Raw genomic sequence first — 24000 nt, 5'->3', positions numbered from 1 at the left:
ATGTTTACATCTCCTCCTCGACGTGTTCTTTATTAACAAACTGTGCAGAGAAGATGGTTTCTCATCACTTGACTGACTGGTAAAATGAATCATATACGCATCATTTCACATTACGTCTCAAAAACAAACAAAAAACAACATATTTTACATAAATCAAATGCAGTCTGGTGTTAAGATCAAACTAGTTTCTTTGCATTGTGATGGTGTTTGAAGGGACAGTTCTATCAAAAATAACAATTCTGTCATGATTGTTCCAAAATCTGTATAGATTTCTTTGTTTGGTTGAACACAGAGCAAGGTATTTAGAAGAATATTATATAGTGTATAATTTTTGTTCTGGTGCACCTTTGACTACCATTTAATTTTTTTCTACTATGGTAGTCAATGGTGGCTCAGAAATCTCAGTTGCTAACATTTTCTTGAATATCTTTCTTTGTGTTTAACAGAATAAAGACATTAATACAGGTTTGGAACAACTTGAGGTTGAGTAATTCATGACCGTTTTTATTTTTGGGTGGAGTATCTCTTTAAATAAAATGACTGTAATTTTTACTGTATTGCAATAAATGACCTCAAATGTACTACAAGATGTTTTTTTACTGTTTTTTTTTATAATTTTTTTTGTTTAAATTTGATTATTTGCTTTACATTATTGAGGTCTAATCCAAACATTTGAACAGTCCTAAAAGGTTTTGTTTTCTTTTAGCAAAACATAATTTCTTCTTTTCTTCTTTTGATTTCGGGGCGAAAAATGACACAGACAGGTTTTGTGAGATTCACTCATTGGTTGTTTTCTTCTACCTGTGACATGGCCAAGAATTTATCAAAGAGTTTGTTTCATTAATGTCATGGCATGTCACACATGTTGTTTCGAGTTCTGAATTGTTTGAGTTGCTGAGTTTTAAATGTCTTCCTCTTCCTTGAATGTTACGCAAACCTGATTCAGATTCCTCGAAAAGTTTGCCGTTCTCGCACCCTTCCCACCAGCACTGTGGGAATTGGATTAAGTCTCTGGCCTTTCTTCTAATTCACAACTTTGTAGTCGTCGGATGTCAATGGGTCAGCTGACCAGCGTGAAAAGCAAATCCAGTGGCTATTGTACAGTGAGGGGCCGGGCCAAAGTGTTTCCTTCATAACGTCCGTCTTCAGCCTGGGAAAAATGGGGGAGGCAGAATGTCAATTAGGAATTCATTTTCAACCCCTCTGAATTAGTCCCAGACAACTTTATAAAAGCTTTGACTGGCAGGACGATCAAATGAGGGTGAGAAACAGTCTGCCCTGTCAATAAAAAGGCTTTGAGAGAAATTGACTTATCAAAGACAAATACCTATGGCCTATTTTGCTCGGTTTAATAGACTTCATTATCCATTCCTGTAGATTTATGTTGGATGTTCTATTTTAATTAGGTGCCATAGTATTAGGGCACGCATTTGAATCATCCTGTAATGTTATTAAACTCCTTATCCTCATCCAGAAAGCGGTTTCGAGCGCTCTCGATGCTGATTGGCTGGGAACGGTAATGAGGTCAGATGCAAAAATATATAAATGTTGCTCATTAAGATTGTTCAGACAGAAGCGTGACTCACAGCAGCAAGTTTATGTACATGAAGCGTGTTATGTGACTGGGTCATGTGAGGAGACGGTCTGCATTGCTAGTTGCTGTTACAGAGAGCACCCCCTGCTGGTGTATGTATATGACACTGAGCAAATGTCACCTCTCATTGGAAACAGAGAAGCTTTTGTACACTTAATATATACATTCACAGTTCCATTGAAATGAAACACAGCTTTTAGAGATGTGTTGATTTTTACCACCTTCATAAGATCTCATTGATCGAACATCATCATTGATCTCCCACCTTGCATCTTCAGGTCCAAACATCCCGCCAGCACCTGGCTCTAATTAAGTGTTGTGAAAGGAGAGGCTTGTTCTGAATGAATGCTGACACCCTACTGATCTCTACACTTTTTAAACCCTCTTTTTGTACCCAGAGACCTTTCACCTCTGTAATGGATTTCAGAGGAGTCCTTCACCTTTCTGATTGATTATTTCTCTGTTTAAAGTGACTCATAACATTCATGCTCCTATTTCTCTAGAATTAATTTAGTTTAGCTCCATTGACAATAATGTTAGGTTAGATTTATTTCGTTCATAGAGTACAAGTACAGAGTCACTAAAATACTGTTAGCGTCTAACCAGAAATATAAATTGCAATACATGGCATAGCATAAAGGCATTGTGAAGTACAGAATGTGGTTCAGAATCCCAATATAATATATAATAATATAATAATATCATATACTGTATAATGTGTATGTACACTATATGCGTATGTGTATAGAAACGTTTTTTTTATAGTTACACATATATAGACAGATTTATCGGATACATGCGCCTGGCCTGAAGTAAACTTCCGGTCTGAGTTTGGTTGTAATATGACAATTTATTTTGTATTTAATTTATGTTTGTTTATATTACTTTATAATCATATTTTATTGTATATTAAGTGTATTAAATTAAATTGAATTAAATTAAAACTACTTCGCAGTTATTGATTCTTTGCGGAGGTCTACCGGAGGTTAAGTTTGGGCCACATAACCTTTGTTTATGTTGATGTCACTGAAACGTCTATATAACCACTTATTACACGGCTCATTTGAATGCTTGATTCTGATTGGCCAGTCGCGACATTCCAAGGGTTGTTATTTTCAAATAACAACCACTCAAAACCAATAACACCCTGTAACCCGGATGCTGCAAATCATTTTGAGAGGGGCAGTTTAATATTACACAAAAATGAATTATAAATATGTCTTTTAATAACATATATGAAATTGTATTTACAAATGATTAAACCAATTTGCCTGTTCGTGACGTTGTTTCTTACTTTAAAATTAAACGGCTTTTCCTCGCGGAAGGTCTGCATTCGGAAAAATATTCGGTAATGAATATTTCAAATTCACATTTTATGTCCAGTTTTTTTCTCATGTGGCAAGTAGCTGTGTAATAAGCGGGATAATGTACAAGCAGCCGGCTGTTATCGCAAAATAAGCCCCTTCAGTGTGATACAAGTCTGATCTGTCACGGTCCTGCCCTCTTGTTTCTGAATTTCTAGTCGTGTGGCAGGATCAGGACAGAGCCCTTAGGTTTTATGTGAGAAAGCCATGAGTTGTTTATGTTTTGACATCTCATGTGCTTTCTCGTGTCTTGTCATTGGCCCCGCCCCTCTCGTTTCATGTATTGCTTCCCTGCCGTGTCTAATGTTTCCCACCTGCCCTGTGTAATTATCCCTCGTTTGTTTCTCCTATAAATGTCCTCATGTTTCTTTGTCCTGTGCTCGTGTATTGTATATTATGGTTCTTGTCCGTGTACTTACCTCCGTGCCTAGTGCTGTGTGTTCCTGTTCCTGGTTGTTGCGTGAGTTTAGTTATTGTCAGTTTATTGTAGTTTTGTCCAGTGTGGTGTTTAGTCCTTGTATTTTAGTTTAGTCAGTTTATGTGCCTGTTTTGTTCTTCCACTTATTATCGTGTTTTGTTCCCCACTGTGGGTTTTTGTTTTGCGTGTCTTTTTTGTAATAATAAATCCTTTTGTTAACCCCTTCATCCCCGCTGCCTGCGCTTGGGTTCTCTCCTTTGTCAAATCCTGACAGAATACACGAGCCAACACCAAACCCAGCGGGCAGCATGGAGGAGACGGACGAGGCATTTAGGAGCCGCCAGGCTCACACCTTGTTTGGCTTTCGCCAGAAAGGCACCCCCGTGAAGACCTTCGCCATGGACTTCCTCTCCACTGCGCGCCACCAGGGTTCGACGAGGCAGAGTTGAAGGTTATCTTCAACAGCTGCCTCGACGAACCCTTTGAGCCAGCGGAGATGCGCAGGTTGAGGCCCCAGGGCTTCGTAGATCAGCTCCAGATCGCGATGGATCGCGAGGAGTCCAGGGGACTGTCCGTGGCGGGGTCTTCTACGGGGCTGGCGACGATCCCGGAGGGCCAAACCCTGCAGCTCAGGGTCGTGGGCCTCTCCGCACCCTCCACCTCGTCCGATGCAGCCTCTCCACCACCGGCTAGCCTCCGTGTCAGGTGTGGACGGAAGGAGTCGTGGGACTCCCCGTCCGACTCCTCTAGCACGGAGCTAGTCGTGCCGCTTCCCAGCAACCGGCCACATGTCCTGTGGGCCGGTCCAGGAAAAAGAAGCCGAGGAGGGGGAAGTCTGGTCCGGTGCAGCCGGCGTCCAGTGCGGTGCGGCCGACGTCCAGTCTGGTGCGGCCGGCGCCCAGTCCAGTGCAACCAGAATCCCAGCCGGTTATCCAGCCGGTGTCCCAGCCGGTGATCCAGCTGGCGTCCCACCCGGTGATCCAGCCAGTGTCCAGTCCGGTGCAGCCGGAATCCAGTCCGGTGCAGCCGGTGTCCAGACCCGTGTCCAGTCCCGTGTCCAGTCCGGTGCAGCCGGTGTCCAGTCCTGTCCAGCCAGTGATCCAGCCGGCGTCCAGTCCGGTGCAGCCGGCGTCCAGTCCGGTGCAGCCGGTGTCCAGTCCTGTCCAGCCGGTGGTCCAGCCATCGTCCGGTGCAGCCGGCGTCCAGTCCAGTGTCCAGTCCGGTGCAGCCGGTGTCCAGTCTAGTGCAGCCGGTGTCAACCAAAAATAGCTGTATTTTCTTTGGATTAAGTAGAAATAGTAGTTAGATGCTATTGATACTTATAAATAGTGGCAAATAACGTTACTTTACCCTAAACTTTATGAATAATTTTTTTATTGAAAACAAATGTTTGATTAGAACCCCGGCCTCCTGTGTCACACTATACAGACTTTACAACTTACGCTACTGCAGTCATTGTTCAAAATTAAGTCGTTCTTACATATTCTCTATTCCAATCACATATTGGTGGGCGGACCTGGTGCAAATAGTCTCTGCCTTTATTTATTTATCTTTCACACTGTTTCAGTTTTCCTTTTCGCTCGACGCCAGGGGGTGCTGCAGCCCCCGCAGCACCCCCACTTCCCGCGGCTATGGACAGAGCCCTTAGGTTTTATGTGAGAAAGCCATGAGTGGTTTATGTTTTGACATCTCATGTGCTTTCTCGTGTCTTGTCATTGGCCCCGCCCCTCTCGTTTCATGTATTGCTTCCCTGCCGTGTCTAATGTTTCCCACCTGCCCTGTGTAATTATCCCTCGTTTGTTTCTCCTATAAATGTCCTCATGTTTCTTTGTCCTGTGCTCGTGTATTGTATATTATGGTTCTTGTCCGTGTACTTACCTCCGTGCCTAGTGCTGTGTGTTCCTGTTCCTGGTTGTTGCGTGAGTTTAGTTATTGTCAGTTTATTGTAGTTTTGTCCAGTGTGGTGTTTAGTCCTTGTATTTTAGTTTAGTCAGTTTATGTGCCTGTTTTGTTCTTCCACTTATTATCGTGTTTTGTTCCCCACTGTGGGTTTTTGTTTTGCGTGTCTTTTTTGTAATAATAAATCCTTTTGTTAACCCCTTCATCCCCGCTGCCTGCGCTTGGGTTCTCTCCTTTGTCAAACCCTGACATGATCACACTGTCGGGGCTTATTTCTGCGATAACAACCGGCTGCCTGTACATTATCCCTTATAGGGCTGCAGCTATCGATTATTTTAGTAATCAAGTATTCTACTGATTTTCCATCGATTAATATTATCCGGGTATTCGGATAATAAGTACTTTTTCTTTATTAAAGAGCAATACTAAATATACAAGAGAAAATAAGACAGGTCTCTTAAAATGAACAACTAATTTGTTTCCTTTTTAGAAAAATTTACATATTTATAGCTGAAATTGCATACATTCATATCTGTGAAAACTAAACCCATTTAGTACATTCCATTGCCATATTAAATTCAAAATGCAATATAGGCCTAATACAAATGTATAAATAAGAAACATTAATAAAAATAGAAAGAATAATTTCAAAGGTAAACAACTAACTTCAGCTTATGCATGATGCATTTAGTTTATATAAATTAGTTTTAGTTTCTTTTTTACTATTAAATAGTAATATATTTGTCCACATAAAAATACAGAGTTAACCTGACTTTTATTTTGGCAGGTCAGACGCTTATTTTTTAGTGTGTTAGCTTCACTCTGTAAAATGTTCATGAAATAAACTCTCAGAGCAACTCTGCAGGTGAAGTTCATGTGTTCATGTCCTCATAAAGCGCAGACAAATGTATGAGCATCACGCGTGTAGCACGTTAAACTGTGCAGTTCATTCACTCAGACACACAGAACAGACAGATGGCATGTGTAAATAACAGGATTCGGCATCCACTAGTCTGCATCTAGTATGGACTCAATGCAGCCGGAAAACAAGTTTCATTCGCAAAATAGACTAAAACAATAAAATAGCAGTTCACCATTTCAATAAGCTATCAGTTATTTATCAGCATGAGAAATACGTGTGAGCGTGTAAACAGACTAAAATGCGTGTGTCTCATGGTGAATGCGTGAGACTTGAGAGCCCTGTAACATGAATAGAGTTTAGCGGGCTGTGCGTTAGTAATAACGGTCCATGGGGAAACGCAGTGCTCCGTGTGTACTGTAGTTAAATGGATTAAACAAAGCTTCGAGGCAACAAAAATTGCCTCAATGATTTTTTTGTATTCGAATAACTCGAGCTACACGAGGAATCGTTTCAGCCGTAATCCCTTACATAATACAGTATACATAAAACCTTTGTGAATCCAAGATAATCTCACTAGAAAGGTAACTCTTTTAAGAGGTCGGCAAAATTCCCACAAATTCATACGAATTAGTAACCTTGCGAAAAAGTTACATATTGCGTGAAATTGTGTTTGTAAATCTTTAACTTTGTAAATCTCTTCCCCATTTGGATCTTCATCCACAGCTATTTATTAATTGTCCGGTAATTACGTGCGATTCTGAGTCTTTAATGATTAACCGTACACCTCAGACAGCAGAATAAGGCAGGGCACGGTCCCCCGGTCATGTCTTAATGAGAGACCGCTGAGAGTCTTTTGTGCCGGGGAAAAGCCACCTCAGCAGTCACACAGATTAGCCGAGTAAGAGGTGGACCAGTGGACATGTAAACAATAGAGAGGGTCATTCATACCCTGAGCCCGATTGTCTTCTCACTGTCCAGATGGCCCATGGAATAAATTATACAGATAGCTACAATGCATTCCAGCGCTGGGGCTTTAGCTCTACTGTTTGTGGAGTCACACGGGGCTTTTTTCTGTCCTGACGATTATTAACAAGTGCGAGCGCTCAGCGGTTTGTGGTCTGTAAATGAAATCCCAGAGGAAGCGAGAGGAGGCCAGCGGTCAAGACGAGCAGGAGGTCGTGTGAATGTATGATGCAAAACTGCAAGAGAAGTAGAATATCCAGTGGCGTCATAGTTTTTGGTTAACTTGGAGCTGATGTAACTTAAAGGGATAGTATCACCCAAAATAAAAAAATGTCATCATTCATTCACCCTTATCGGATTAAAAAGTGGTACGACTTTCTTTTGTAGAACTCAAAAGGAGATATTTTGAGAAATGTCTCAAATGGTTGGAGAAAATACAATGTAAGTCAATGGGGGCCAATGTTGTTCGGTCACCAATTTTCTTCAAAATATCTTTGAAGAAAGAAAGTCATACGGGTTTGGAAGTGCATGAGGGAGAGTAAATATTGAAAAAAAAATTTTTTAAATGTGTCATTTTGTTGTTGTCAACCATGTGATGATTGAATTATAAAAGCTGCAATGTGTAATATTTTAGCTAAAAATAAATCGAAATTGTTTATTGAGCTAGCTATTTTATCGAGCATCGCCATTTTAGCACTTCCTTTTAACGTCACAAGTGATACAAAACTGAAACTCTACTTCAAACCGATACAGTCAATCCAACCCTTACGTCCATAAGATTCATTCTGTTTGTTGTATTTACAGTCCATGTTAGTAAATCTAAAACCAGTTCAGGATCATGGCAGAATTATTCACTAAGGCCAGCGAGCTAGCAAGCCAGCGGGATAAATGTGTTTACTCTTGAAGTATTTGTCCCCCTCCAAACGAAATGAAACCCTGGCTTTGACAGCCCCCCCTCGCCGGGCGAATCATCTGTATCTGATTCTCAGCACTAATTCCAATTTAATTGCCTGTTGCCTGCAGGCTCCTTCATAGCGGTAACAAATGGTTTGATTTTGTAGTCCTCATCAGGCAGCATTTTAAATGCAGTACTCTAACCCCACTCGAATGCCAATGAAGACACGGCGCAGCCCTGTGTTTACTAATGCTCCCCTCACACGCGCGCTCCTCGCCTCTGTTCCACTCATATCTGATTAAAGGGGATTTGTAGGATTCTGCGAGATGCACGCAGTCGCTTTCTCCATTGTAAATGATCTTAGGCCAGAACAGGCGGTCTGGCTTCTTGTTTATTTTCGTTTAGGAGGCTGCGATGTTTCTCGCTGGTTTAATCCGGCGTTTTGGCTTTGAAGTTCAGGTGTGATGCTCGAAGGCCGGGTGAAATCAGAGCTTGAGCTTGAATTTTTAAAGCGCACTTTATGATTAATGTGTTATCTTCGAGAGATTATATCTTCATTAATTGTAAATGGTAAGTGGGGCTAGACATTCCTCGACACAATAGAGACAAGGGCTTGTAGAAAGCCAGCTAACAACAATCCAAAAATGGTCGAAACCACCTAGGAATGACCTGGCAACCTGTAGCAACTCGGCGGTGAGTTTATGCGAACTGTCACCCCTTATTTCCACAGGAAAGGTTACGTTTAAATAATGAATGTGTTATCTGCAATATAAGAATAAGATTTATATCCAACTTGCTGCATATAAGGACGTGACAGTAATTTAAAAATGTTAGAAAGCTAACCTCGAAACATCTAGAAACCTTTTTCAATCCCATTTTCAAAGTGATATTGCATTCTGGGACAGGTGGTTCTTTTCAGTCTTTACATCTGCGTCCTGCGCTCCTGACCTCTGACCCCACTCACACGACCTACACAAGAGCCAATTCATCCAAACCCATCCTTTCCCTTCATTCCTTCATGATTCACCGCAGAAAACCTATATATGGGTAGTTGACAGGCTAATATGCAAATTTGTCCTATGGTGTGACGGCAAACATGTAGAAAAAATCTAACAATGAAGACAAATCTCTCTTATGCTATTTTTTCAAACTGGGATATTCTCTCATTCCAGAACAACAGGTGACACGTCTCTGTCCCCTGTTCTGTGTCTGAGAGGTGCATTGTGGGTAATGGGCATCTCCAGAGCCCGTGGGACACCGAGCAGAGAGGAGCTGCTGAGGAGAGAGAGGAGCTTTCTCCATTTACAGCCCTGTTCACCTGACTTAAGCTACTCTGTCAGCCACTTCAGAACCATTAAAGCTCTGCTGGGAGCGAGAGCGAGAGTAAGAAAAGATAAAAGTGGGGGTTTCTCTCAGAGTACAGAGTGATGGTATAAATAGTTAGACTTCGACACGTGCATTATTTCTAAAGACATTAAACAGTGCTGAAGCTGAGACCTCCTCACTTATCATACTGTGTTGCTTCTTTTTTTATTTCTGCTTCTTTTATTTTACATAGCCAGGTCAACTTTTCTAATTTAATAATAACAGTTGCATTGCAAATTGCATTATCAGCATAAATATGAATGAGAAGTTGTGTACAAAAGTTTTAAAATCCTTTTGCTTAAATGACGACATTCAAAATGTCGTTTGTGCAAAATGTGATGATCCAGTTTTCTCTGCATTATTTAAGAAAGTTCAGAGGAGCATGATAGAAGCAGGGAAACACCTAGACATGTAAAATATTTCTCTTTCATTTTGCATTTGAACTTTTCTTTGTTATCCTACCTATCCGTTAAGTGTTGTGATTCTGTGAATCTCTTGGCCCCTGAATGGCCTTTCATAATGACGGGCTGCGATCAATGTCGGCCCTTAAACTGGAAGAGAATAAAGCGGGAGAAATGATCAAAAACCTCTCTTGAGTACATTCTCATTACACACAGACTGTCAATGATGAAATCGAGAGGTTGGTATATATGTGTCTCAGGCACTTGATGTTTTTTTCTTTGAGCTCTGAGTTCAGTTGTAAATGCTGATTGATCGAGTGAGAAGTCAATCTCAGCCTGCTGTTCACGAGCTCACCGCTGGGCTTTCACAAAGATTTTAAATTAGAGGCTGCTTTACTTGAAAGATACATTATTGATTGACTATAGATACTGAAAAGCGCTGCTTTTTGTTGTTGAGACCAGAGAAAAAGAGTCAGAAACTAAACCAGCACGTCTGAATCTGTTTGCAATGTCGACATATTCATTCAATTGGTGAATGAATGCCAAACGCATGCTTTGCATGAAACTAAATTTCTTTTTTGCCTTCATCAGGCTCAGACATGGCCGTGTTCTGTCTCCTGTGCGGGAAGCGGTTCCAGACCCAGAAGGCTTTGCAGCAGCACATGGAGATTCACGCTGGCATGCGGAGCTACATTTGCAGCGAGTGTGACCGGACCTTCCCGAGCCACACGGCCCTCAAACGCCATCTCCGCTCCCACACCGGTGAGCTGTACCTGGAACCTTGATCACACCTCTCATATCATCTAAAAGTACATTATAAACTTTACATCTTAGACATTAGAGACTCAGAGAACAAAGGACGTACTACTTAACAGATCTTAAAGAGATCGCTCACATTTCTTTAGAATATTCAACGACTTTTTTGTCACAATTTGTTAAATTTAAAGACTGAATGTTCTCCAGTAGCACTTATTTGTTAGCAGCCTGGTATTGCTTTGAAAACTTTTGAGACAGTCCGCAAGCAGTTCATCTTCTCTTCACTTGTTGAAAGTTGTATTGCTCAGAAGTTACTTTTCATTGCTCAGGAGAAGCAAGTTGAATTTATTTCAGTATCAATTATTTACATTTACATCTATTCATTTGGCAGATGCTTTTATTCAAAGCGACTTACAAGTAGGAGAGCATATAACATTTTGTCAACACGCTAAACAGTACCGTTAGTTCACAAGGCCATGCTATAGGAGGATTAAAGCTGGAGTAAGCAAGGGAGAAAATGAACAACAAGAATATTTTTTATTAGACATAAAACATAGACAAAAGTTAATTATCTCAAAAGTTTTGGTCAAATTTATTTTTATTAGTAAAAATCTAAAGAATTTGAAAATGTAAATTAACACGGATATTTTCATAAGGTCATGTTAATATACTGTACAGCCACTGAAAAAAAAAAAACTTTCAAAATTACATGTTGACTTTACATGTGTGTGTTTAGGTAAAATGTTTTCATTCGGTGAACTACTAACAATATTTCTCCCAAATTTTAAATAAAAATATTGTTACTATTTGCATTTATTTGTAGAAAATGTAAACTGGAGAAACAGGTCAGAATAACAGAAAAAAGACTGTTGTGTACTGGCTGTATTTGACTTTAAAAAAATGTATTGTGACAAATCTGAACACAGTTTGAAACATTGCCATGAAACTCATGAGTAGACACAGTGTTTCTTGTCAACAGAAAAATCTACAAGAAGGACTTTTCTCCAATGTAATCGTATTGCTGCCTAGAAGAAGCTGCTGAGATATTTAGGAGACATTACTTGTGATTTGTATTTCATAAGGGTGGTTACTTTAAGGTTAACTTTCTAATAGTAGACCTTTTCACAATTTCATTTAGACATTAGAAGAATTTCTTTAGTGAATTCACATTCAATTAACTGCAAATCATCTGATAAAAAGAGGAAATTTAGATGGAAGAGACTATTGGAAGTATTAAGCATGATTTTACATCCATATGTTTGCAACAGGACTACATAGTAGCCAGTATTGAGGTCAATGTGTAGGTCAGACGTGTATGTGTTGTGTTTAATACATTTATCAATTTTTTGGCTTCCACAAGAAAAATAAATGTACGATTTAGAAAATGTTGAAAACCAATCAGAGAGCAAAACACGGACTTCATCCGCGCTCTCTCACTTTCTCTCTCTCTCTTTCTCTCTCGCCTGCTAGCTCGTTCACTCTGACCTGAAATACTAAAAAGATTGTCAGAGACAGTTGAAGTCTAGACTCAACATGTAAATTTTTGATAAGAGGGGCCAGAAATGAAGGAAGGCTGTTTTATTTTTTTCGAGATTGAAGGCATTAAGTATGCGCCCCATCTCACCACATAGTAAGTTTCACGAGTTTCTCCAACGCAACTTCTAGAAGGACATCCTGAGGTTTCAAACCGTCTGAGTAAATGTCAACAAAATCTCATGGAAAATCTGTCCTTCCTTTACTTGAATTGCACTAGCAATGTTTGAACAACAGAGGAACAGAGGAGTTTTCAGAAGATTAAGATTAAAGCAGATTACTTTACTGTAGATATAGTTATAGATTTACCAATTCTGGTATGAAATGAAATATCCGGATTCATTCAAAAACCCCAATAAATTAAATGAATCGAATGAATAAACGATGTCTTTAAATGTAATTTCCCTTCATCAACAACACGCTTGTCAACCCGCCAACATCTAACTATAACATCCTTGCTTATATATATTTCACACGACCTGCGGCGGATAAACAATGCGAGGTGCAATTCAACAATGGGCTGCGTGAGTCTCCATTTGCTCCTCTCTTTATTCTGCACATGTAGCCGCTTCTCATTAATATGCCATTCTTGTTCCCTCTCCATTTCACTGCCAGGCCATTTGCAGACAGTGGCGGCTGTCTATGTTCACAGCTGTGTTTGATAGTACAGAGACAGCATTGCTTATGGCACAAACAGTTCTCTTCAGGTTTTTGGCCTTGGCTTTGAAGCGATTTTGTCAGACAGGGTTAAGCTTTTTTAATATTTAATCGTGTGTATGTAAAATTCAACCCTTTTTATTTATTATGGAGGGTCGGAATCGATGCAATGCAAAACGTGATGACATTAATATGCACCTGACAACAGCCTATAGCCGTGACTACATTCATAGCTCAGCCTCTCGTGCCTTATACATAAAATGAAAGATGTTTTGGTAGATTGAATTTTGTTGTGTTTTTTCTTCTTTTGTGTTTGACGGGTGAATATATTTGATTTTAAAGTGATCGTAACAAAAGAAATCTCTATCTTTCCAGCCGTTTTAAACTCCATCATCGTTGAACAATACACTTTCAAAAACTGAGTTTTACAGAAGGCTGATACCTGTGGATTTTTTCTCCACCCGTGCGGCGCGTACCTGATGCGAGTGACGTGTTCGGAATGCGCACGGAGCAGACGGCTCGGGCGCATTAGCATGCCTGCGGTGTCGCGCGTCTGGCCTGCCTGCTTCCCGCCTCTGGGCAATTAACTTTAATGACAGACAGGCTGGAGGGCTTTTCAGAAGGTGCATCGGATAAGTTGATACAGATGCATAAAGACTGCTACTCTATCTATCATCTCATATCTGCACACGAGGGATCGCGTCCCTCCCTCCCTTCTTTTTTCTCTGGGCTCAGATAGAAAGCCATTCATCTCAGCCAGAGCCAGAAGTGTATTTGAATGTGAACGGCAGCCTGCGATTGGCTCACAGAACGTGCTCGGGGAATTTCCGCATTGTCTCTTAAGAGGAGGGTTTAAGTCGGAGCATGACAGAACATAACAAGAGGCGCAATTTATTCCCAGGCACGGCCGGCACTTGGACGGGGAGATAATGAAGAGCATAGGTCACCATCGATGACTTTAAAGCCCCGGCGCCCGCGTTGAAATGCATTAAATATCGCTAGCGTTATATGGCGCTGCCATCGGGGGAAATGATATGAGAGGCTGTTAGGCAGAGCAGGAAAGCAATTAGCAGCTGGCCGCCGTCTGAAATCACCACGGATCACAGTGCTCTCCCTGATCATTGATATTAGAAAAGCCAACAAACAGAAACGCGCCAGATCATTCCCTTTCAGCACCATGTGATGTTTACTCAATATTAATAACTCTCTTTAATCTGTGCGTAACTCTCTGACTGTCTTTATTTACGTGCCGCATCGATACATGTGAAAGAAAACAAACAGTACTGGTGATATCTATGGAAAGGTTTGTCTTGTTGTTGGCGGTCTTAATATGGATCGCCGCCTTTGCGGGAAAATCCAGGTCAAACCGTTCCACAAGAGAGAAAAATCACAGATGAGATCTTTTTAATATCTCGATTATTTCTCTTAACGGAGAGCAAATTGAAACTTTAGTTTGCTGATTTTTTTTATCGTGCTTTTTTTACTTTTATCGACCGATACCGATTACTGGCCGATATATCGGTGCATCTCTACAATCTACATTAGTTTTAGAGCTCCATACTATTAATGTAATCTAACAATGTCTCATTTGTTTCTGTTCTTGCTTCTTTTAAGCAATTTTAGAAGGAACATCTGAGATCAAGTTGATACTTGTAAATTAAACATAACTGAGAAATCCATCAAATCTCCTGAGCTATGAAAGAGCCGCATCTGAGCAATAACATTTTCCTCTGAGAAACTAAGCAGCGTTTTGAAAGTGTTTGGCCAGAGTGGTCTACTTAACCATAACCAGTGGTCATGTAACAACTTGAACCAGTTTGAAACATCTAAAAAACATATCATGACAAAACAATATGCGAGTTACTATTTTCTTTTTCCAGTCACCTCAGTGGTCCAATCACTGCTGGATTATTTGACATATTTGTAAAAAGAAACAAACAGTAGGAAAATATATGACCAACTAAAGATTTTAATATTGTGTATTAAGCATGACCTCCGTATGACAGGTGACCACCCGTTCGAGTGTGAGTTCTGCGGATGCTGTTTCCGTGACGACAGCACGCTGAAGGGCCACAAGCGCATCCACACCGGAGAGAAGCCTTATGAATGTAACGGCTGCGGCAAGAGGTTCAGCCTCAAGCACCAGCTGGAGACGCACTACCGCGTCCACACAGGTCAGTCGCATCATCCTTCGAGACGTTACAGCCTTGTGAGCCAGTCGGTTCATTCAAGGTGGACAGTAACATTTTTGAGGTAAAGCAAGTCACATCAGGATTACATGAACTTCCAAGTTTAGCAAAAATGATGCTTTGTATAAACGACTTTTTACAAATGTCATGTTTTACACTTGGAAATGTGACATTTTCAGGCACATGCTGCATTCAGTTCCTGGTTAGGTCTTGTCTCGGTGGCATAGTAAATCTTTCAGCTGAACTGGAATCACTGCCTGACCGCTGCTTTCTGGCCCTCAATAAGGCAGCTGTTAAAGCCAAACCTATCAGAAGCCCTGTCAAATAATTGCTGTCTTTGTGTCAAGCAGGGCTGCGGCCACCAGAGCAGACAGGTGAAGATAACAAGAGCAGAAACTCACAACTGAAAGGCCACTGCTCCTTCACACCAGCAGCCGGAGAATCACTGACATTTACACTCGCTGTCAATGAGAGATCAATACTTAGTTTGCTCTGCTCAGTGGCAGTCTGCCTGCCCACAGCTTTGCACATCTGTTGTTTCTAAGTTGAACAGCAGGTGGCGTCTTAACTCCACTGTCAGTATTACAACCGTGATCTAATGAGAAAGTCCACCCTACTTTTCATATTAAATATAATAAAACAGTAAGAATAAAATGCGTTGCAGTGACTTTTATCACCACAGTTGTATCCGTCCCATTTTTAGTTGTTTGAGACATTTCGTCTTTTTTCCTCACAGGTGAGAAGCCGTTTGAGTGCAAGCTGTGCCACCAGCGCTCCCGAGACTATTCGGCTATGATCAAGCACCTGCGCACCCACAACGGCGCGTCTCCATACCAGTGCACCATCTGCCAGGAGTACTGCCCCAGCCTCTCATCCATGCAGAAGCACATAAAGGGTCACAAGCCCGAGGACGTCCCGCCTGACTGGAGGATAGAGAAGACCTATCTGTACCTGTGCTACGTGTGAGGTGTGATGTAGGAAAAAGGAGCGGGATGTGGCATGAGGTGCCCAGGGACAATTCATTTGAAGGTTTGGGCCAGGCCAAAGAGGGGGCGTGGTTGGAGTGATGAAAATATGATGTGGATTTTCAGATATTTCGTCCGTGTTTGCATTTAAATGCACATTTTTAAGGATGTAACTGCACTCACAAATGTTTATGAATGGAACTGTGAACGTGAACGTGATAAAGAGATGTGAATTTCAGAGGGAAGAGTTCCACTAAAATGAGATCCCTTCGAATCTTTTTTGCTGCATTCCAGCCTGTTGAATTCAAAGTACTACTGTGTTTTATTCCCTTTATGATTCCCACAATAGCGCACTTCTGCTCTATTAACAAACCCTGTCGGCCTTTAAAGAAGTATGATTTTAAAGAATCATATTGAGTCAAATATGTAAGTGGACCAAAGCTCAAATTGAAGAGATGAGCACATTAGTGACTGAAATGATGGCCTTTTTTGTCAAACGCGCTCTTAAATTCATTATTCGGCATTCTGCTGCACAATTTTCATGACGTTCTATGTAAATACAGGCATCGGAGCGAACAAACATTGGACCCATTAGTCATTTTCTTTAAAGCGCGTGCTTAACTAAACAGCTTTCCTCAGAGGTACATCCAAATTGTGATGCCAAGCAACTGTAGTGAATGTTCAGGGACATGTATTCAACCTTAAATAACACTGTGCACTTTCAGATTTTTGGAAGCCCTTTTTGTTTCGCCACTCAAAGACAAAGTTTGAGTGGCGAGTCCTTGGGATTGAGATTTCAGTCACACCAGAAAATCCAGTTGTCATTGGATTTCATTTAAAAGCTCATATTACAAAATCACAGTTGCAATATTACAGATATTCGTAGTCAAAGAATATAAGAAATATGATTTGCATCTAATGAACTGTTAATGTGATATTCATTTCTTATTCTCAGAAAGCAGTTTATGAATTGAAGAGAGATTATTTTTTTCGATTTGAAATTTAGATGCAGTATATGTTTCTGCAGTCAGCTTGCAATTTTCGTTTATCTTTGTCATCTCTGTGTTTAAACATTTTACTTGAATTGCCTGTATTTGGCACCTCACATGCTAGATTATTTTTGTACTTGTCTCATTTTCCTTTGTTTGCTGCTGAGCTGTGTTTAAAGAGACAGTTCACCCAAGAATGAAAATTCTCTTCATTTACTCACCCTCGAGTTGTTCCAAATCTGTATAAATGTCTTTTTTTCTGATGAACACAAAGAAAGATATTTGGAAGAAAATATCTTGGCCACCATTGACTCCCATAGTAGGAAAAATGACAGTGGTAGTCAAAAGTGCCCCAGAACTGTTTGCTTTCCGACATGCTTCAAAATATCTTCTTTTGTGTTCAACAGAACAAAGACATTTATAAAGCAACTTTTCCTACTATGGTAGTCAATGGTGGCCAAGACCTGTTTGGTTACAAGCATTCTTCCAAATATCTTTCTCTGTGTTTACCAGAACAAAGAAATTCATACAGATTTGGAACAACTCGAGTGTGAGTAAATAATGACAGAATTTTCATTTTTGGGTGAACTGTTTCTTTGAGAGCGGGAATTGTTCCGAAAGGATTTCATGAGAATATGAATATCTGGTGGTGTTATTGAATCTTAGTACTAGTCTGAAACTCTTGCACTAACTAGTGTGCACGTCTGCCTTCTCGGCTGTTTGTTTCAGGGCTACCTCTACACTGTTCTCGGTTTTGCACTAAAACAAAAGCACACTTTTGTTTTGCTTGTAACTAGCATTTTCATTTCTACCCACTCTCATTTTCGCAGAAATCTCGGTTTGTCCGTCATTATATTTACACTCCTAACACACCAGACGCAGTGAAATTATGGACGAGTTTAGAATAGTATTAAGAAAATGCTTAGTTATTAGATACTTGAGGAGGATAAACTTGAAACAATGCGAATAGATCTTTTTATGTGAAAATTGTTGAATCAATGCAGTACCGACGCGTGCAGTTACACGGGGAAGAATGGCGAGAAAGAAAACAAACAAAAAAAGTGATTTTCTGTGAAAATAGATCTCTCGGACAAGAGCCAAACGCGGCACTTTGATAAGGGAATATGTTGTATTTTTGTACGGGGCTGTGTGTCACCCCTGTTACGTTGTTTGTTCGAGTGAGCAGATATTTTTACAGTATCTTTTGCATCGTGCTTGTTCTTTGATTTGAGTGGAAAATCGTTTCTCTTGTGCTTATTTTACGATGTTAAACATATACAAGTAGTAGATGTTTGTAAGAACATATTGTAGTCATTGCTGCTGGGTGTCATAATTGATGATGAAAATGATGATAATTCCATGTTTTTGAGTGTTTATTGGGTGAACTAATGCCAACAGCTGTAGGCCTGCGACAGTTCAGCAACGTGGAGCACAACAAACTCGTACAACCGCAAAAGATGTGTCTGTGTCTTTGTATCGTGTGCTCTACTCACTGTAAGATTAGAGTCACCTGTGAGATCTGTATGCTGGTTCTCGTGTGTGTGCAATGTGAGTCAATGTGGTCGACTTATTCAGTGTTAAATAAACGCACCTGTCAGCAGCGAAACTAATAGGTGCTCTTACAGACGCCGTGTAAATGAATTGCTGCATCTTCTGTTTGTATTTGTGTCTTTATGCAAGTCACCTTGATATGAGCATTGCAGTCGGGGATGCCTTCAACTTTACTTACTGTACATAACAGCGTAAATATCACGTAAAGCGTAACCATGCATACTTTCTGCTTATTACAGAAATGTTAAAACCCTTAATTCATTTTAAAATGCTGCAGACATGATAAACAGCATCATGGTTTTTTTGTTTGTCACAAGCAGTAAATCTACAGGTACACTATTGCGTTGCATTAAGACTTGCATTAAGTAAAATTGTGGCATCCCCGCCATATATATCACGGGTTTATTTAGCTTTTAGACAGGAAGTAGCCATGCCGCTCTCATATCTGTGCCATTGTTACACAAACTAACACATGGACTGAGGATCCACGCGGGACCAAACGGCCATTTTCGCTCTGTCTGCCTTGTTCCTGTAACAAGGCCGTGTTCTGGGTGTCGAAATGGTTTTGCATTCATTGTATTTTACTTTTTTGTATTGTCTACCTCAGCACCAGTTCTTTGTGTAACTTTTCAAAGGTGCCCGATTATTGTTACTTTGTTTTGTGTATAGATTTTGTATTATAGCCTTGTAGGGTTTTCTGTTCTTTATTTCCGCATAGAGATGATGTTCGAAGCACTGTGTGGTGATTTTGATGCTGCAAATAGAGGTGTAGATTTCTTTCTCTTCTCTGTGGGTTCAGACACATCTCTGTATACGTCAGTGTTCTAAAATAAACTTGCAGAAGAAACGTAAAGAAGCAGCTGGTATTTTTTCACAATCTATCATTTTCTGTGTAAGAAATGTACAGGTTTACCTTGATATCTGGAATATAAAGTAGAAAGAAACGGATTTCTTCAAATATTTGGTGACTGAGCCCTCTAGTGGCAACTGAAGTTACTGAAACATTAACTCATTTTGCTCATCTAAACTGGGTTGGTTAAATCTGGATTAGTGAAAGAAGTCACATCGTTGTCTTTACTTGCTCGAATACAGCAATCCATAAAAATGCACAGCATAATCTAATCACGATAACTTCATTTAAAAAACATCATAACTGGGAAGATGAATAAAGTCAATGTAAATCAATACATTTGGATGCATTGCAGAATGTGATGTATTGCATTGCATCTCAAAATCATTTTCAGGTATTAAAAGTTGAAAGCTGGTATCAGCTAGTAATGTAAATGATTGTGAAAATTTGCTGAAAAAGATTTCCTACATCAAGCACATTAAACAACTAAGGAAATCTAACATGTTAATAAAATATACTGTGTGGTGAGATCACTAATATATTTAGCGAGGGGCAATTCCAGCGTAATTGACGTGACATTTTCTGTCAAAACTTGAAATAAAAAATATCAGAGAATGTATTTATTACCATTTATTGAATCATCTGTTTATATTTTACTAAACCCCTGATGATAGAGTCCAGAAACCAGAAAAATATCAGCCTATATGCATGAGTTTTCTATTTTAAAAGAGGGGGAAACTGAATGCGCTATGGATATATGACAAAAAAGGATATACGTGTTTGAGAGACAACATACTTTGCAGGATTCCTGCATGTGAATTAAAATGAGGAAACCAGAAGCAATAATACCCAACACATGAGAAGAGATGGCTCTATATAGAACATAAGTTACTATGTTTTAATTTTCTGTTTTTTAATTTTAGGAATATGAACCATTATGGATGTGACTCACTTACCTGACTACACACTGTAAAAAATGATTTGTTGTTTTTTGTTGTTTCAACTTAAAAAAATAAGTTACCTGGTTGCCTTAAAATTTTAAGTTAGTTCAACTTAAAAATATTAGTTCACTTAATGAATTTGTTGCAAACTCGTTGTGTTATATAATATGTTAATATGTTATATAATAAGTTGCACTAACTTAAAATTTTAAGGCAACCAGGTAACTTATTTTTTTAAGTTGAAACAACAAAAAACAACAAATCATTTTTTACAGTGCAGAAACCAATGATTTAAAAACAAAAAAGCTTGAAAAATTTCAAGAGATAGTTAACATGGGTATTTAAACCAAATATTGACATCTGAATATCTATCAATATGGTAAAAACTTTTGGTAAAGACTTTTTCATCCTAACACCGTGTCTACACCGGTCGCGACACGGCAAAAGACATTAGAAACGCATTAGAACCCATTATAATTTTAAGTTTTGTCCACACTGGATGCGGCGCAACGCGACAAACCCATTAAGAACAAGCAGGTTGTCAGGTCGCGAAGCGCCTGTCTCGTCCAGTGTAGACACGGTGTTAGTTGACATTTGCATGGAATTGCCCTGAGGTCAACTCATAAACTATTAACTGAAGAACTCGCAGTCATGTTAAATATTAATAGTGAGTGCATTTCCATATGACAAATAGACAAAAACTTAAAGGATTTGGGACTTAAAGCTGTGTGCATGGCCACAAGAAAACCACTTGTTAGTGAGACTAATCTGAAAATGTCTTAAGAGAACAAGATTGGACTATGGAGCAATGGAAAAAGGTCACACATGGTCTGATGATCTCAGATTTGCCCTTTTCTAAAGTGATGGATGTGTGCAGGGTCAGAAGAGCACACGAAGTGATGCACCAATCATGCATAGTGTCCACTGTCTGTTCTTAACCTCACTGAAAGTCACTGGGAAATGTTGGAGAAAATTTTATAAAATGTGTCGATTCTTCCATCCTCAATAAATATAAAAATAAACACAACAGTGGACTGAAATAAATGTTGTGATGTTGCATAAGGTTGTGGAACAATAACATGACAAATGCACACAGCAATGAAAACCAATAGCGGTGCAACAAAATATTTATTTGTTGGCCAAGCAGTGTATAACACATAAATGGCAGAAAAGGTAAACCCGCATGGTACATCGCAAACCTCCAGGAATCAACTGATGTTTAATAGAAAATTATCAGAGTCAGATTAAAAGATTGAAGTACTGTAAGAATTGATAATATGCACACAGCATTTTCCATTCTCTTTACAGTAGCATGTCAATCAAATCTTACCCACGTTTATGAAAATCACATGGGATGAAGTTGTTTACATGTGGAATGGCCTTGGTGGCTTGTTATTTTGGATGATGTAAGTAATGTTGTCATTAATTATTAAAGCAGACTCTCTATTTAGCTTTTTAATTGGTAAGAAGTGTGCTTGTTTTGAAAACATAATCAGTCAGACTGGAGCATTATCTAGATGTCAGTCAGTTAAAAGGATGAAGAATAAACAAATGGGCCCGGTTTCACAGACAAGGCTTAAGGCTAGTACCAGACTTAAATGAATGTTTGAGCTGTCTCAACTGAAAATAACTTGCCCTAACATATCGTAAAATATGTCAGTGCCATTGTTTTGTCCAAAGATGCACATAGGTAATGTTTCTTTCTAAAGCATTTTTATAAAAGTGACTCAAATATCCTAATCCAACTAAGGCATAGTCCTGGTTTAAGATAAACCATGTCTGTGAAACTGGGCCATGATGCCATGATGTTTTAATGGCTTGCTCTAATGAGACCTATGTGTGTTAATGTATACCATGAAAACAGTCTGGAAACATTGATGATGAACTCCAGAAAACAGTAGGGGGTGACAGTACTGTTTTGTTACAGAAGAGTTTACTTGATCTTTGCTAAAAGGCCAAATATCATGTCTTGTTCAAATATGATAGTATTAAACAATGGGACACAATATGCTGTGTTAATATGGAGAAATGATCTGCATTCATTTTTTATAGCCATTTAACTAATTAATTAATTAATTTATTAATGTTTTACATTTTGTGCTGCACTGTTTTAGCATTAACAGAAATGTCTGTAAAATCGACGGCATAGTTTTAAGTGTGTGCACACAAGTGTGAATCAAGCTACACACACTACAAGCATCTCATCATTATTATGAATGCATTTGAAAAGGACACAAAGACCTGTCCTCACTGTCTATTGTTACTGTTTCTGAAAATAACAGTGTTTCTGAGCTTTTTAGGACAAAAATTTAAACATCTATGCATTGCGCTCTAAGCATTGGGCTGTGTGTAGTTAAAATATATAAGATATGGTATTTCATTAAAAGTTTCATAAAAATACATCCTGTAACAACAGCACTCTTTAGACACCTGTTTACAATGAGTAGTGGATTAAAGGGATTGTCCAAAAATGAAAAATCGGTCATCATTTACTCACTTGTCATTGCAAACATGCATGACTTTCTTTTTTCTGCAGAACACAAAAGAAGATGTTTTGAAGAATGTTGTTAACCGAACAACGGCGGTACCTATTGACTTTATTTATTTTGTGTCCAAACAATTCAAGTTAATCAACAAAATCAGACTCCTCAAAATTAGACTTTTGAAAAAAATGAAGATTAGACAAAAACATTTGCTGAGTGAATCAAAAGTTACTGAGTGCAGCCATAACATATCAGAGGAGAACTGGCCCTCCCAGCTGAGTCTGGTTTCTTACAAAGTTTTTTCGCCATTTATTTGTAATTGGAGTTTTGGTTCCAGGAGTCTCTGCTCCTCGCCACTGTGCCATGTTGGCTTGCTCACCGAGAGACTGCTGATATTAGATTAGCATACATTTTATGAACATTGCTATTATAATGGTCTTATTCTTCCAATAGTACTGTGCACTGTAATGTATTCTACCCCTTTCTGTTTTTCTTTCTTCCTTATAAAGCTGCTTTAAAACAATGCAACATTGTATGAAGCGCTAAATAAATAAAATTGAATTGAACTGAATAATATTTTAATAATTCGTAAAAAATAAATCAATACCTGGCTGTCTGTAATTTCATTATGGAGATAAAGGTTAGGATTGGAGGTTTTTGGTAGTTTTACATCACGCCATGAGAATATATTAGATTTTGTTCTTTTTTGTTATATGGCATCTAATAGAACAGTTGGACCCGCTGGATACTTGAGGGGGATAAACTTGAAACAATGTGAATAGATCTTTTTATGTGAAAATTGTTGAATATATGCAGTACCTAAGCGTGGAGTTACACAAGGAACAATGGCAAGAAAGAAAACAAGATTTTCTGTGACAATAAATATCTTGGACAAGAGCCAAACGCGGCACTTTGATGGCTGTCTGTAATTTTGTTATGGAGATAAAGGTTAGGATATACTGTATATATTAGCATTTTTTGTTATTTATTATATGGTATCTAATAGAGCGGTTGGACCCGGAAGCGGTGGTGAGTGATGTCAGACTTAACAAACGGACTACACTCATTATATGGCTATAAAGATGCGGCTAAATTGTTTTGTTAAAGCAGCAATCTGTAATTTTTGCCTCTCTATTGTCATCTTCCTTTGAAACATAACATTGCAGGTTATTTAAATACTTATTTTGTGTGTTAATGTCAAACTGACATAGTCCACAAAATCTGACCCAACAGCCTAGCATTCTTACAAATCTTACCAATCAGGGTAGGGTAATAAGACAGATTTGAATACTGAACATTTATGGATGTGCTTAATAACTGATTTT

At 39.2% G+C, this 24000-nt stretch overlaps 1 protein-coding gene across 1 annotated transcript in view; it reads left to right on the top strand.

The window, feature by feature from the left end:
- Positions 1 to 19257, top strand: part of zbtb16b (zinc finger and BTB domain containing 16b) — a 47727-nt gene extending 28470 nt beyond the window's left edge. The window contains exons 5-7 of the mRNA XM_057350369.1: positions 10353 to 10523; positions 14714 to 14881; positions 15633 to 19257. Coding sequence (XP_057206352.1) covers positions 10353 to 10523; positions 14714 to 14881; positions 15633 to 15862 — 569 coding nt within the window. The 3' untranslated portion in view covers positions 15863 to 19257. The remainder of the gene's footprint in view (positions 1 to 10352; positions 10524 to 14713; positions 14882 to 15632) is intronic.
- Positions 19258 to 24000: the final 4743 nt, after the last annotated feature.

Source organism: Triplophysa rosa, linkage group LG14, assembly GCF_024868665.1.
Source record: "Triplophysa rosa linkage group LG14, Trosa_1v2, whole genome shotgun sequence".
In the NCBI taxonomy this organism is placed as follows: Eukaryota; Metazoa; Chordata; class Actinopteri; order Cypriniformes; family Nemacheilidae; genus Triplophysa; species Triplophysa rosa.
The sequence above is the reverse complement of the archived record's forward strand: the minus strand, read 5'-3'. Positions and strand labels throughout refer to the sequence as shown.